Source organism: Psammomys obesus, unplaced genomic scaffold, assembly GCF_907164565.1.
Source record: "Psammomys obesus unplaced genomic scaffold, mPsaObe1.curated_primary_1811, whole genome shotgun sequence".
Classification (NCBI taxonomy): domain Eukaryota; kingdom Metazoa; phylum Chordata; class Mammalia; order Rodentia; family Muridae; genus Psammomys; species Psammomys obesus.
In genome coordinates, this window is record NW_026585686.1 from 15346509 (window position 1) to 15362016 (window position 15508).

Sequence of the window (15508 nt, forward strand, 5' to 3'; positions counted from 1 at the left end):
GCCCTCAGACCCGGGCGAACGGAGGCCTCGGCGGCCCGGAGGAAGGTGAGCGGAGGCCCGCAGAGCGGCGGGAGGAAGCATCGATCGTAGGCCGCGGGGTCCTCCTCCCCCGCAGAGAAGCCGGGATGCGACTGCCGCAGGCGGCCTGTGGGAGACGCTCGAGAAGATTTACCCGCCGCCGGAGAAGGCCCGTGTATATAATATAAAAAAGCTGCTCTCAACCTTCCCCCGACCCTTTCACAGAGACTTTTGGCTAAATCTGGACATCCTGCTGTACAGATTGCCGACACAGGGTAAAGTAGAGTTAGGAAATCACGTGTGTATCCAGTCGTCCAGTCATCTTGAGAAAAGTAAAATTGTAGACATGTCTTCCAGAAGTGACTTTGAATGACTTTGGAATGGAATTGTTTAGGTCGCCTCTACTAAAACCACAGGAGCGACACTCGGCCTTGTTCAGTAGGTTAGAGGACCCAGCAGGAAGAGGAAGAGGTCCGGAGCCAGATTAGTCTCGCGAAGACTTTTTTTTTTTTTTTTTTAATTCTAACTATTGTATTGTATATGCATTTTATTCTTCCTTTCTTACCACACCCTGTGTTTGTGTGTTTGAAATGCCAAGGATTTTTTTTGGAAATGTCTTTCTAGATGCTCTGAAGTGCCTGGCATATTTTATAAGTAGTAGTAAAACATTATATAAATACGGTTTTTTCTTAGGATTCTTTTGAAATACTGTTTGGGGAGGAATTAGCTAAACCTCTCCTTAGTTGACCACGTTGTGTTTGCGCCCTGGTTCCCAGAAAAAGGAAATGCAGAGCTCTGAGCCACTGTGCTCTCTGTGTGGAAAATGTAGCATCTCCCATTTTGTTTGACTTTGCTCTGTACATAGTATATATAAAGGGCAAAGGAGACCCAATTTACAGCATCTAGTCACCCTAGATGTTAAAGAGGTTGCCAGTGTATGACAAAGTAGAGTTAGTAGAACAAAACGTTTTGTACTTTTTTGTGTTAACTTTTTTTACTTACTCTTGTTCCATGTGTGCCGTTTACTGGACTGCTGTGTACCTGGTGGACAACAGTCCTTACTTGAAACATCTGGTCTACCTAGATGTTTAGAAGTGCCCAACGTATGTTAAATGTAGAGGTAGTGAAGATCACTTTGTAAATATCTTTTTGCTAAAATTTGTGAAGCGCTATCTTTTGAGAGTGGAACTATGAGCCCTCTGAGCGGTGGTTTGGAGGAGGTGCTGGGAGGGAGTGGCAAAGGTCATGTAGCAGCGTGTTTATACGGGACCTCGTCAGATTCCATTTCTATATATTTTATTCTGTTTTGCTGTGTTTATACTCTATATAATGGACAAATATGTCTAAAATTTTCACCATCTAGACCCTAGATGTTAAAAGAGATTGCCAGTGTATGACAGACTAGTAAAATTAGCACATAGTGTTCAGTGTTAAAATTCATAGAAAAGATTATTCTGTAAATGACTTGGGGATAGGAATTTGTTCAGCTATTTCTAAGCATCATATATACCTATATTTGTCTACTGGTTTGATGGTAGAGAGAAGGGAAGAAAGTGGGTCAAAGCCCAAATGGTTATATTTAGAAGATATCTCAGATAATAACCATTGCTTTGCATACAGTTTTAATTACAAGTGCCATGTTATAAGTTCTTAACATGAAATATCTAGATATTTGGAAGTGCTTGATATATTTAAAGGTAGAAGTAGTAGAATAATAGTATTTTGTGTAAATAGTTTTTTTTTTAATTAGAGAAATACTGTGTTTGGAAATAGAATTGTTAGCCCACCTCTGAGCACAGTGTGCCAGCTGTACTTGTTCAGTGGATTGAGGAGGAGGGCGGGAAGAAACTGCAAAAGAGTCCATTAGTGTGCTAGACAGGTTCAGCTCACCCGCCACCCTGTACGCTGTATGCATCTCATTTAACTTTGCTGGTCTGTATATATTGTACATACTGGAAGAGTCCTTTGATACACAGTCTCTAGGTATTTAAAAGGTTGCCAATATATGACAAAAGTAGAGTGAGTAAACTCACACATTCTGCATACTCTTGTGTTAAAATTCATAGCAACTTTGTCTTCTGAAGAGTTGTAAGAGTGTGTCATGTGATGCAGGAGAAGGGTTGAAGAAAAGGAGACTGGACACCAGAATGCTCTCACCAGAAGACACTTTGAGATCTAACCAATGTTACGTGTGTGTGTGTGTGTGTGTGTGTGTGTGTTTAACACTACTACTATGTATATAGGGGACAAATTATGTCCTCATCTGAAACATCTAGTCCTCCTAGGTGTTTAGAAGTGCACAAACTATGTTAAAGGTAGACATAGTAAATAATCCATGTTGTAAGTTGTTCTCTGTTAAACTCATAGTGAAGTGCTGTCTCTTGAAAATAGAACGATAAACCGCTTCTAAGCAATACAGTCTTGCGCTCGTTTGGGAGGGAGGAAGAAAGAAATGTATGAAGGGCCTAATACTAATGTAAATTTGGTAATGCAAGATTAGCCATTGCTCCTTATATCTGTGCATCTTATTCTGCAATGTATAGTGTATACAAAAAAACAGACAAGTCCAAGTATGCAGCACCTAGTCTTCCTAGACGAAGAGGCTGCTGATGTGGAACAAAGTTAGTGAAAAGACATGTTTTTAAGTTGTGTTAAAGTTTGTAGGAAAAAATGAAACAAAACTTCTTAAAAACACTTAGGTCAGCCAAGGCTACACAGAGAAACCCTGTCTCGAAAAAACAAACACAAGAACTGAAATTGTTAATATTCTCACAAAAACATGAGAGAAATGGAAGAGAGTCTAGAGCAGAACGTTGCTGTTCAGAAGTTTCTGACTAAGCCGTTGTTCTGTGTGCAGTTTATTGACTGCTCCGGACAGATACTGGGGAAATGGAGTGCTTGTTGGAAGCATGTAGTCCTTACACTTTTAAGTACATGATAGACTTTTGTAATGTATGGCTTTAGTTCTAGGCTGAGGAAGGTGGATCAGAGTGCCAGGCCAGCCAGGGCTACATAGGCTCTGTCTCAAAGCAGTGAGGAAATGTGCAGATTGGACTGGTAGGGTGGCTCAGTAAAGGTGTGTGCCACCAAGCTGGTGACCTGGGTTTGAGCTCCAGGATCCACATGATAGGAGAAAACTGATTCACATGGATGCAGTGGCACACGTGCTCACATGCACTAGTTCATACATGTATAAAATGCACAACATGAAAATAGAGGCTAACATCACCTTTAAGTAGTTTTGTTATTTCATAGGAATGGTCACACTGGGGAACTTGGTCTTTGAGCAGATGTTGTTACGGGGGGGGGAGGGGCAGGGGAGAGAACAGTGCTCAGAAAAAGGCGCAGTTCCTGTTGGCCAGGTCAGCTAGCCATTGCTTAGGTTTGCATTTCAGCTAATGTTGCCAGGTATTAGACGGTAGGTCCCAGGGCCCAAAGGATGTCAGAAGTAGCAGAACACTCTAAATACCCTGCTAGCCTTTTGGGCAGGCTGTCTTCTGGGTGTGGCCTTTGTTAATCATCTTACCACATCCAGAGGACTGGTTTGCAGCTGAACCTGGGGGTCCATATGTGCATTTCTGGTAAAATACTTGTGTTTATTGTAAGTATCCTAAAGGAGAGCACGTGGTTAAATATATGGTAGAATTGACAGAAAAGGTTCCTCTTGAACACAGAATTGTTAAGCCATGTCTGGAGAGTGTGAGTTAACTCATGTTGCTAGGCTGACTGGAGGGCAGGCTCACGGGCGAGAGCTGCAGTGCTGTGTTGAGACTGGCATCCTGAGAGCCCCCGCCATAGGTCTTCAGCTGCTCCATAGGAATACATGTATTGATGAGGGGACGCCTCTTCCTCATATGTTAATATGTAGATCTGATGATGAACTAGGAATGCTGAACTTAGTGTGGTCTGTTGCTTTGTTTTCTTGTAAGCTGAGCACTGAGGGAATGCAGAATTGTATTGTAACCTCGCCAGTACATCTATCTAAAGGCCTGCTGCCATTTTTGTCACCTGTGACTTTTTTGTAGCCAAGGAAGCCAGGATTACAGTTTTATCTGACAGATTGAGATGGCATGGTGTATTCTTGGTTATCAAAATGCTCATGTAGCATGGGGTTTTTAGTTGGTTAACATTCACGATGTGGGGGAAAGCATGGTACATGCTGTATAATCTTAATTACCTAAGTGTATGTACGCTTGTAGGATCTAGGACAACACACTGAGCTGAGCTGCTTGTGACTGGGTGACTTAGCTCTTGGATTCTTGTGTTTTGCTTCCTGTAATGCACATATTAAAAAATAAAAGGTTCTTTTAAAAGCTAAAAAAAAAGAGAGACTTTGAACTTTAAAAAGAAACTGAATATTTTAAAGAAATTAAACTTTTTTTTTAAGAAATTAAACTTTTAAAGGACTTGAATTTTTAAAAATTATAGGATTTTAAAAGTTGGAATGTATTATGTCTTGGTATTGATATTAATATAAGATTTTGGGGACAAATAACTAAAAGTTTATGGTTTAATAGTGATGTATTTGTGTGTCAAGTTGACAAAGTTTCTATTGAGTTGGTTAATTTTATGTCAAAATAATACAAGTTAGAATCATTTGAAAAAAGAACTTCTCAATTTGGTAGAAGTAAGACTATAATGTAATGCTTGCTTACTTGTTTTTTTTTTTTTTTTGAATGATTGATGTGAAGGATCCCACCTCATTGGAGATAGTGTCAAGCCAATTAGATGATCCTGGGTAGTATATGAAGGAGGCTGAACAAGCCATTTAGAAAAAACCACTAAGCTTAGAATTCCTCCATGGCTTATGTCTCAGCTCTTGTATCTAAGATTCTGCTTTAATGACTTCTTTGATGACAAACTGTAATACAGAAGTATAAGCAAATAAAACCCTTTCCTTTCCATGCTGCTTTTGGTCACAAGAGACAATCTAAATAAGACAACATGTCAGATTTTAGAGTAGAGGAAACAAAAGGATATTGTTTTTTTAGGGAGGAGGGGGAGAGGAGTGTGCCTTTTTCCTTCCAGGAAAATTTGTTAAGGGATGATAGGCTTGTACTGGTAAATACTACAAACATGAAGCTTGTTAAGATAAAGACATAAGGAAAAATCCAGGAGGATAGGTTTCTCTTTTACAGAATGAAGGCCAACAAAGTGATAGGTTGTGACCATTTTATAATTTGCTATATACTCTTTTGCTATTCTCTGTAGATACAGTGTGAAACTGACATAGTGATTCTCTCCTCCTCTTTCTCTTCCATCTTTTCTCCTAATAAATATGTCATTAGAGTTTGTGATGAGTTTTAGTGAGATGGCTCAAAAGTTAAGGCTGCCAACTGACATGAGGTATATCTCCAAGCCATATATCATAGAAGGAGATAACAAGTTCTGTCTCCTGTAATTTGTCCTTTAACTGCCAAATGCATGCCATAATATGTACACATCGACCCAAATAGATCTGTAGATACATATATGCACTAATAATAATAAATAAATTAAAAGGAAGTGAAATATATACTAAAACTTCCTAGGATAGCAGGATCCATTGAGAAATCCATGTATCTAGCTATCTTCCAATAGGTCTAGGAAAAGAGAACCGATGATATCTTCACTTAGGTACTGGGCCCATCCTTGGCTCAGGCTCTCTCGTCGTTTTCCTTAAAAAATAATTTAAACAATAGAAGTGTACCTTCTCCAGCATCTAGCCTGGAAAATCTGCTTGATATTCCTAAGTGCCGTTTAACATCCTTGATTGTATCACAACCAGCCTCTAGGCTTCTACCAGCACTTGCTCTGCCTGCCTCCCAATCCACAGGCTCTTTCCATGTCCCACCAAACTTTCTACCTAACCAGACCCTGACATCCTTCTCTAGGATTTAGCTAGGTGATGCTGCTACACATCCAGTGTCCTAGTCCAGTCTAACCACTCTTGGCTATACCACAAATAACATTTAGCCTTCTACTAGGACCTTCCTTGTGTGTTCTCTAACCCTTAGGCTTCTCCCATGCCACATTCAACCTCTCCACCTAGCCACATCTACACTCATATTCCAGATATGCAAAGATGCATAGCCTGTCCATCAGCCCAGTCTCCTTTGTCCTCATGACATCATTCCACCTAAGCCAGTTTCTATTTCAAGGACCAGCCTACTCACCTCTTCTTCTGCCCCAACCTGCTCTGTTCATATCAGACACACACTTAACAAATGAAATTGACATGCCCAGATCTCTTTGTAGGACAGAACTTCATGAATAAAATTTCATTTCCCCAGGAATTAAGACCATCAACTGACAAGTAAGACTTCATCAAACTAAAAGGCTTCCTCATAGCTAAAGAAGGAAACAATCAGTTAAGGAGAAATGGATAGAATGGGACAGAATCCTTCCTAGCTACAATCTGATGGAGGATTAATATCTAGAATATATAAAAACTAAAAAAAACCCAAAAGATTAAAAAAAATAAAACTATCACTACTGTCAACAAAATTCTAACCCATCCAAAAAAATTGGACTGGGATATAAACAGAGAGTTCTCAAGAAGAAGAGGAGGAAAAATAGAAGTATGAGGAAGAGGAAGAATAAAACCAGCTAAAAAATGTTTATCATTCCTGGTAAGTGCAAAAAGGCAAAATCAAAACAGCTTGGAGATTTTATCTTATCTCTGTTAGAATGGCCAAGAACAACAACCAACAATAAATGCTGAATAGAATGTATGAAAAAGAGAACCCTCATTCACTATCGATGGGACTGTAAACTGGTTGGACCAATCTAGAAATCAGTGTAGAGAATACTTACAAACCTAAACCCAAATCAATATCTCTTATTATCACATGTCCAAATTACTTAATATCCTATTCCCTAGACTCTTTATCATACATGGTCACTAATGCTTTATTCAGAATAACTACAGACTTGAAAAAACCTAAATGTTTTTCAGCTGATCATAGAATAATGAAAATGTGATACATATACAATATGGAATGCTATTCAGCTGTAAATAAAAATAAAATGATCTTTGAAGATAAATGGATGGCTCTAAAATGATCATATTGAGTGAGGTAACTCACTTTCAGAAAGGCAAACATCTTATAATTTTTCAGATGAGTATGTATCTTGGAGTAAGTGCAGAAACAAAGTAAAATGGACCATTACAAAGGTACAAGAATAGGAGTACAATAAAGTTGGAAAGTTAAATGATCTGATGGGGAAATAGAAAAAATGAAAAGCAAGGGACTCTAATTAAGGATGGGAAAAGGTTATAAAAATACAGGCGAGAAAAGGGTAAAAATAATTGTAAGGATGTCTGAACGAATAAGAAGGACTTAAAACAGTAAACATTTACCTTAAAAAAGCTGTAATACACTTAAGTATACATGTATAGTTCAAATATACATGTGGACTGATGAAGCTCCATCTGAGAGCCAAAGATTGTCTTACAAAAGCCTCAGCACAAGGCATGAGAAGTCCCTTTTAAAGTTATTTGTTAGAGCTGCTCAAGAAACTCCTAAAATGTTACAGGCTATTGTTAGTGCTTTTGGTTACCCCTCATAGGTGAAAAGTAAACCCCTATTGCTGAAGATACTATGGATTTAAGAAACGGGGCCCAGAGGCCCCTGATCTAGAAATGACTTGAAAGCTTCCTCCTTGAGGACTAGCTTTAACGGAATCATAAAGTATCATATAAACTTCCAAAAAAGGAATGCAATCAATGGACCTATCCAGATATGATGCCTATTAACCACAACAATAACCAACATGGGGCACTAACCCTAAAGTTGCAATAGTGAGTGTTACACACACCCTGGTCATAACCAACATTTCTCTAATTGTACTTAAGACTTGCTCAATAAGAGAAAACTGATGCTTGCTAACCAACTACCCAGGGCTAGTAAAGCCATGAATCTTGGAACCTGTAACTGCTAATTTACTGAGCCAGCATAATCTCTTAGTACATGCTAAACATTTGTCTTGATAACCACAGTAAGTGTATTACTCACCGTCTGGGATGACCTTCCCCCACAGTGTATAAAAATGTGTCCCTGTATTTTCAAATGTTAATTTGTTGTGCCTGACAGAGTTAAGTGCTGGCAGAATAGCTGGTATCATCCTCTCAATGGATCATCATCAGGTTTCTATATGTAAATGCTTATTCTCCTTGACCTGGCCTAAAGATGATTCTCTGAGATTATCCTGTTAAAAAGCAGGCTGCCCTGGCGAGGATCACACAGTGCTCAAATGCCAAAGTGCAGCTCAAAGACATGGATTGGGCTGTTCTGCTTATGATTGGTTCAGACTAGAATGTGGCTTTTTGGAGAATTAGAGCTGGCAGCTTAACTGGGGCAGAGCTTAACTGGGGCAGAAGAGGAATGGCAAAAGAAGGAATGGCAAGAGGAGAAGAGACCGCGAGAACCATGTAGAAAGACACAGTGGCAGGGAAGTTGAGTTAAATTAGAGGTTAGCTGAGAGCCTGCCCAGAAAAAGGCCAATAGCCTTAAGCAATATAGTATAGATGCTCTCTGTGTCTTTTTTATTAAACCCCAAGTGAAAACCCAAATGCCCTGCAATACTCACCCCTCATCATGGAAACTTATCTTTGCAACAGACAGAGAGCATTCAGGAAAACAAAACCAATCAAAATGCAGAATTATATAACCCAGTCTTAATAGATATATCTATAAACCCCTGCACCTAAGTCTCAGGTAATATTGGGGAAGAGGTGGTAGAAAACTAGTAAGGTTCAGAGGATCAGAGGAACAGAGGATTGTGTCTTAGATTGTCAGAAGCTACTTCAATGAGTTCTCACCAAAATGACTGCCTAAACTCTGCTGAATAAGGATACAAACAATAAGCATAGACAGGAGAAATGGGTCTAAACCCTACAAAAAAGTACTCCAGGCAACAAAGAAATGCTGAGAATGGAAGAAATACTCATGCCGTGGAAAACATACAAACTGGTCATCTAATACCAAATGCATACTCCTGAAAATATGCACAAGTTGAACATTATACAAATCGAACATGTTCAATTCTTTTATTTAGAAAAAAAGGTGCGTGTAATGTATGTATGTTTGTTTGTAAGAAAAATTACTTAAAAAGAATCCATGAATTTGAGAAAGGTCAAGGTGAGGTATATGGGAGGTTTTGGAAGGAGGAAAGGGAAGGTGAAAATGGTGTAATGATACTATTATGTCAAAAAACAAATGAACTAATTACAAAATGAGAAATCAATCTTTGAAATCATATCAGCTCAAAGACAATTTTTCTTTTTAAACCATCATTAAAACAAAAGGATAGAAGCATCCAGACTCCAAGTCTGGTGAGTATATTCGGTCTTCTCCACACTCTGGGGAATATGCTCATCCCTAAAAAGAACAACAGCCACCTCTGATGGTCCATTACTCTTTGGCTTAATTCACAGTGGTGTCTTGAAATTCTATATCACTACCTCAACTTATATAGAAAAGAACTGAAGCTTAAAGAACTTAAGAAATTTATGTTTGACAAAATGACTAGGAAATGGGAATAAAGATTCAGTGAACAGATTTGTGAATTCAGTGGTCTCTTCATTTTGTATAACTAAAAAGCTGAGAAATTTATAGAAAATACATGCATGTATGAATGCATGAAATATGATCTAGAATGACCATAATTGTTTAAAATGTACTATCTTGATATGGTTTCACCCATGATATGTTTATTAGGCCTCACATTTGACAGTTGAAACTCAGAACATATGATACATCAAAATAGAAAGTCTTGTATAATGATGATCTATCTCTTTGGGAAAAAAAGACCCTATAGTATAGTTTTTGGGGTTTTAAAAGTCTTCAAATGTGAGCATAAGCAAAGTGAATACTGGAGCTCAGCCTTCTGTCAGGACCAATGACTTGGGAGAGAAACTGAATAGGGGAATCTTTTGAAAACTACATAATCATATATAGATTTCCCCATAGACAAAGATGGTTATAGGAAAGCAGAGAAGAAAGCCATAGAATGAGGTTCCATAGTCCATTGCTGTAGTGAGAAAAGTGTTCTGGGACTAGACTCACCTTGAACGATACAAGCACCCAGATAGGCAGCATCAGAAAAGGAACACAGCAGTCGACCATGAAAAATGTCTCTTTTAATTTGCAAATATAAAAGGTACCTACAAAACAAAAGGAGAAATAATCATCCTAGGTTTTTGCTGAAGCCCGGAAGTAAGAATGTTTATACTTTGTCTACTTAAACCACTAGATTCACCCCTAGCTTTAGGAAGCAGCATGACAGGCCAAGCTTCCCTTAGATGAGCACACTCAGAAAGGAGTATAGAGGCTTCACAATTTAGAAACCCAAAGTAAACGTGAGCTTTTAAAAGTAAATGGGTTCAGCCTTTCCAAGAAAACTGAGAATAACCAAGAAACACAATGCCTAGCAATCATCACTCTTACACAAGGTAAACTACAACTTACCATCCAGATTCTGAGTTCTTCCTGAAATTTGTAATCAGGAACTAGAGTCAATTAATATGAAAAGATATAATCAATGTTCCTCAAGAACAGACAGCATCATAGTTACTACTCAATTGAGCTCTGTGTCACATTATTTGGTCTCCACTTCTCTGCAGGACAAGCTCAGGTACTTGTACCATGTGCAGTTGGTAATGTGGGCTGGGGAAGCATTTTGAAAAGTGGGGTAGATTATGGTAGGATCAACTACTATGAAACTCTGCCTGTGTTATCTTGTAGAAAAGCATAAAGCATGTATCTATGTGTCCACTTTGTGAGAAAATTCAGGAGATATTATTTACATGGGAAACCTTTACATTGATATGGTTTATCACAATACATTTAAAAGAGCATTATAGTAAAAAAAAAAAAAATCCAGAGGCAACAATTTGTAGATACTGGCTCCCATATCCTTGTCAATGTCCTTTCGGTTCATCCATGCTGATCAAATGATTTTCACATTCCATGCTCTTTCTTAAATTAAATCTTCCTGTCTACCAGGGTCAGGTCTGAGGTCTTTGTTTTTTTTAACCAAAATAACATAATCTATTCATGCCAACTTTAACATTTACCTACAGGAGACCTTTTTCTCCCCTTTGTATGCCCTTAAGGGAACCTTTAAAAACACCTTTCAGTCAGTCAGTTACAACCTTTAGATGGTTAATTTTGGACATCATCTTTATTGAGCCTTAGGGTACCCAGATATGCAGTTAAACATGACTTTTGGGTGCCTTCAAGGATGTTTATGGGCATAATTTGTAGCTGAGTTAATAAAACAGCAAAGCAGATAGCTATGCTATTTGGGTCTGACATCATGCAATATGTTACAGGACTGAGTGAGACAGAAATGCACCGGAAAAGTGAATTTAATTGATCTGACAACATGAATTAGAGTACTCTGCAATTTTTATTTGTTATCCTTATGTCTTCAGACCTAGATTAGAAGCCACTGGCCATCTGTAAACTCTAACTTGAACATTGTGGGGCTTTTCTGACTACATAATCATGCAAGCTAATTTCTTATAATAAACTTTATGCAAACATATATACATATATATAGCCACTCACATGCATGCGCGTATGCAGGTGCACACACACACACACACACACAAAGCCTACTATATGTTTCTCTGGAAAAACCCTGAGTAATACCTCCACTGCCTAGTAATTTGCTCTTTACTTGGTTGTATAATGAACAACAAAAAAGCATACTCCCATTTTAAAGATAAAGAAATAAGCTGGGCATGGTGGTACACACCTTCAATCGCAATACTTAAAAGGCAGAGGCAGATGGATCTCTGTGAGTTTGAGGCTACACAAAGAACCTTATCTTGAAACAGAACCAAAACCCAACCCAATCCAACCAAACCAAACCAAACAAAAACATAAAGAAAAACCGACCACCGACCAAAAACAAAACAAACAAACAAACAAACAAACAAACAAACAAAACTGGAAAATGAGAGAATATGTGTGTGCTAATATCATAGAAGTTTTGCTCGGTTCAGGGCATGAAAGCTGCAAGTGCTGGGGGCTACTTCACTGAAATCACATTAGATACAATGAAGGACTCCTTAGTTTACTAGTGTTTTTATCACATAGATCTTTACTCTTACATACTTTACACTATGCATTGTGTTGGCCAAAAATTTAGTAGGGACACATGACAATATAGTACATAATTCTACTGAAGAGATAAAATCCCTAATGTGTTAATTACCCAGCTTGAATTGACAGTGTAGTCTAGTTCCCTACACTGAAGCCTGAAAACTTTAATGAGCACATTTATTAGATATTGTTAAAATGTTACTCTGACTCATTAGGTAGGCAGGACATTCATGTATCTATAGTGATCTCTTGATGGTGTGTCATAAGTCATACTTGAATTATAGGTTTTTCAATCTCAAGTGAACATGTGAATCATTAGGAGGGTGGGTCTCTCATCCTAAATCACCACACAAAGGCAACTTAAAGCTGACATTTAATTTTATCCCAGTCAGAATGAATAAGATACAAAAAAACTAATGATGGCAGATGTTGAGTTTGATGAGGGACATGAGGAGCACTTATTCACTGGTGATAGGAGTGCGAACTGACACTGGCATTGTGGAAATCAGTGTGGATGTTCTGATAATGATACATTACACTACTCTTGGATATATACTCTGAAGATCCTATATCCTGCTACAAAGATACTTCTTCAAATATGTCCAGTGCAATACTATTCACAATAGTCTGGAATGAAAACAAGATAGATGTCTATGAACAGATGAATGGGCAATAAAAAATATGTTATATTTACATAATGGAATATTAACCAGATATCATGAAAGATACAAGTAAATGGATGGATAACCCAGAAAGAAGAAATATCACATTTTTTCTCTCATTTTTGAACATTAGCCTAGAGTCCTTGGATATACATTTTTATTTTCTCAGTGGGAGTAATCCACAAAAGTTAGGAAATTAAAATGTTCATAGAAAGGGGCTTTCAAAGGAGTAGGGATAAAAATAACTGGTATGAACATCCATTCATGTTTAAAGTATTGGAGAGATCAGGGATACAAGGCACATATCTAAACATAGTAAAGGCAATATATAGCAAGCCTATAGCCAACATCAAACTGAACGGAGAGAAACTTAAAGCAATCCCACTGAAATCAGGGACAAGACAAGGCTGCCCACTCTCTCCATATCTCTTCAACATAGTGCTGGAAGTCCTTGCTAGAGCAACAAGACAGTTGAAGGAGATCAAGGGGATACAGATGGGAAAGGAAGAAGTCAAATTATCACTATTTGCAGATGATATGATAGTATCCATGAGTGACCCCAAAAACTCTACCAGGGAACTCCTACAGCTGATAAACACCTTCATCAAAGTGGCCGGATACAAAATTAACTCAAAAAAAATCAGTAGCACTCCTGTATACAAAAGACAAAAGGGCTGAGAAAGAAATTAGAGAAACACACACCTTTCACAATAGCCACAAATGACATAAAGTACCTTGGTGTAACCCTAACCAAGCAAGTCAAAGACTTGTATGAAAAAATTTCAAGTCTCTGAAGAAAGAATTAGAAGAAGATATGAGAAGATAGAAAGATCTCCCATGCTCATGTTAACATAGTAAAAATGGCCATCTTACCAAAAGCAATCTACAGATTTAATGCAATTCTCATCAAATTGCCAACACAATTCTTTACAGACCTGGAAAGAAAAATTCTCAACTTCATATGGAATAACAAGAAACCCAGAATTGCTAAAACAATCCTCTACAATAAAAGATCTTCTGGAGGTATCTCCATCCCTGATCTCAAGCTGTACTATAGAGCAACAGTTATAAAAACTGCATGGTACTGGCATAGAAACAGAATGGTGGATCAATGGAACTGAACAGAAGACCCAGAAATAAGCCCACACACTTACGGACACCTGATTTTTGACAAAGATGCCAAAATCATTCAATGGAAAAAAGATAGCATCTTCAACAAATGGTGCTGGTCCAACTGGATGTCTACATGTAGAAAAATGAAAATAGATCCATATTTACCATCCTGGACAAAACTGAAGTCCAAGTGGATCAAAGACCTCAACATAAAACCAGACACATTAAATCGGCTAGAAAAAAAAGTGGGGAATACCCTAGAACTCATTGGTACGGGAGAAAACTTCCTGAACAGAACACCAACAGCACAGGCTCTAAGAGCAACAATCAATAAATGGGACCTCATAAAATTGAAAAGCTTCTGTAAATCAAAGGACACCAACATCAAAACAAAGCGACTGCCTACAGATTGGGAAAGAATCTTCACCAACCCTTTATCTGACAAAGGACTCATGTCCAGTATATATAAAGAACTAAGGAAGCTGAAATGCAGCAAACTAGTAATCCACTTAAAAAATGGGGAACAGAGCTAAACAGAGAATTCTCTGAAGAGGAATATCGAATGGCAGAGAAACACTTAAAGAAATACTCAACCTCATTAGCCATTAGGGAAATGCAAATCAAAACGACCTTGACATATCACCTTACACCCATCAGAATGGACAAGATGAAAAACTCAAGTGACAACACATGCTGGAGAGGTTGTGGAGAAAGGGGAGCCCTTCTCCACTGCTGGTGGGAATGTAAACTTGGACAACCACTCTGGAAATCAATCTGACACTTTCTCAGACAACTAGGAATAGCGCTTCCTCAAAATCCAGACATACCTAACTCCTAGGCATACATCCAAAAGAGGCTCAAGTACACAAAAAGGACATTTGCTCAACCATGTTTGTAGCAGCTTTATTTGTAATAGCCAGAAGCTGGAAACAGCCCAGATGCCCCTCAACTGAAGAATGGATGCAGAAACTGTGGTACATCTATACAATGGAGTATTACTCAGCAATGAAAAATAAGGAAATCATGAAATTTGCAGGTAAATGGTGGGACCTGGAAAGAATCATCCTGAGTGAATTGTCCCAGAAGCAAAAAGACACACACGGTATATACTCACTCATATAAACATACAACATAGAACAAACGCACTAAAATCTGTACATCTAAACAAACTAAGCAAAAGAGAGGACCCTAACTAAAATGTTCAATTCCCACCCTGAAAGGCAAAGAGGATGGACATCAGAAGAAAAAGAAAACAGGAAACAACCTAGGAACATGCTACAGAGGGCCTCTGAAAGCCAGAAGAAAACAGGAAACAACCTAGGAACCTGCCACAGAGGGCCTCTGAAAGCCTCTGCAGTGCAGACTGTCAAAGCAGATGCTGAGTCTGATGGCCAACTGATGGGCAGAGTGAATGGAATTTTATGTAAGAAGTGGGAAATAGTAAAAGCTGGAGAGGATAGGAACTCCACAAGGAGAGCAACAGAACAAGATAATTTGAACACAGGGAACTTCCCAGAGACTCATACTCCAACCAAGGACTATCCGTAGAGATAACCTAGAACCCTGACCATGCAGCCATTTCTGATTAGAACTAATAGACTAATATCAGAAAGAAGGAGA

At 38.4% G+C, this 15508-nt stretch overlaps 1 protein-coding gene across 3 annotated transcripts in view; it reads right to left on the reverse strand.

The window, feature by feature from the left end:
* Positions 1–15508, reverse strand: part of Frmd3 (FERM domain containing 3) — a 197013-nt gene that overhangs the window by 75808 nt on the left and 105697 nt on the right. For all 3 annotated transcript variants that reach the window (XM_055630140.1, XM_055630131.1, XM_055630149.1), the window contains one exon: positions 10068–10165. In XM_055630140.1, coding sequence (XP_055486115.1) covers positions 10068–10165 — 98 coding nt within the window. The remainder of the gene's footprint in view (positions 1–10067; positions 10166–15508) is intronic.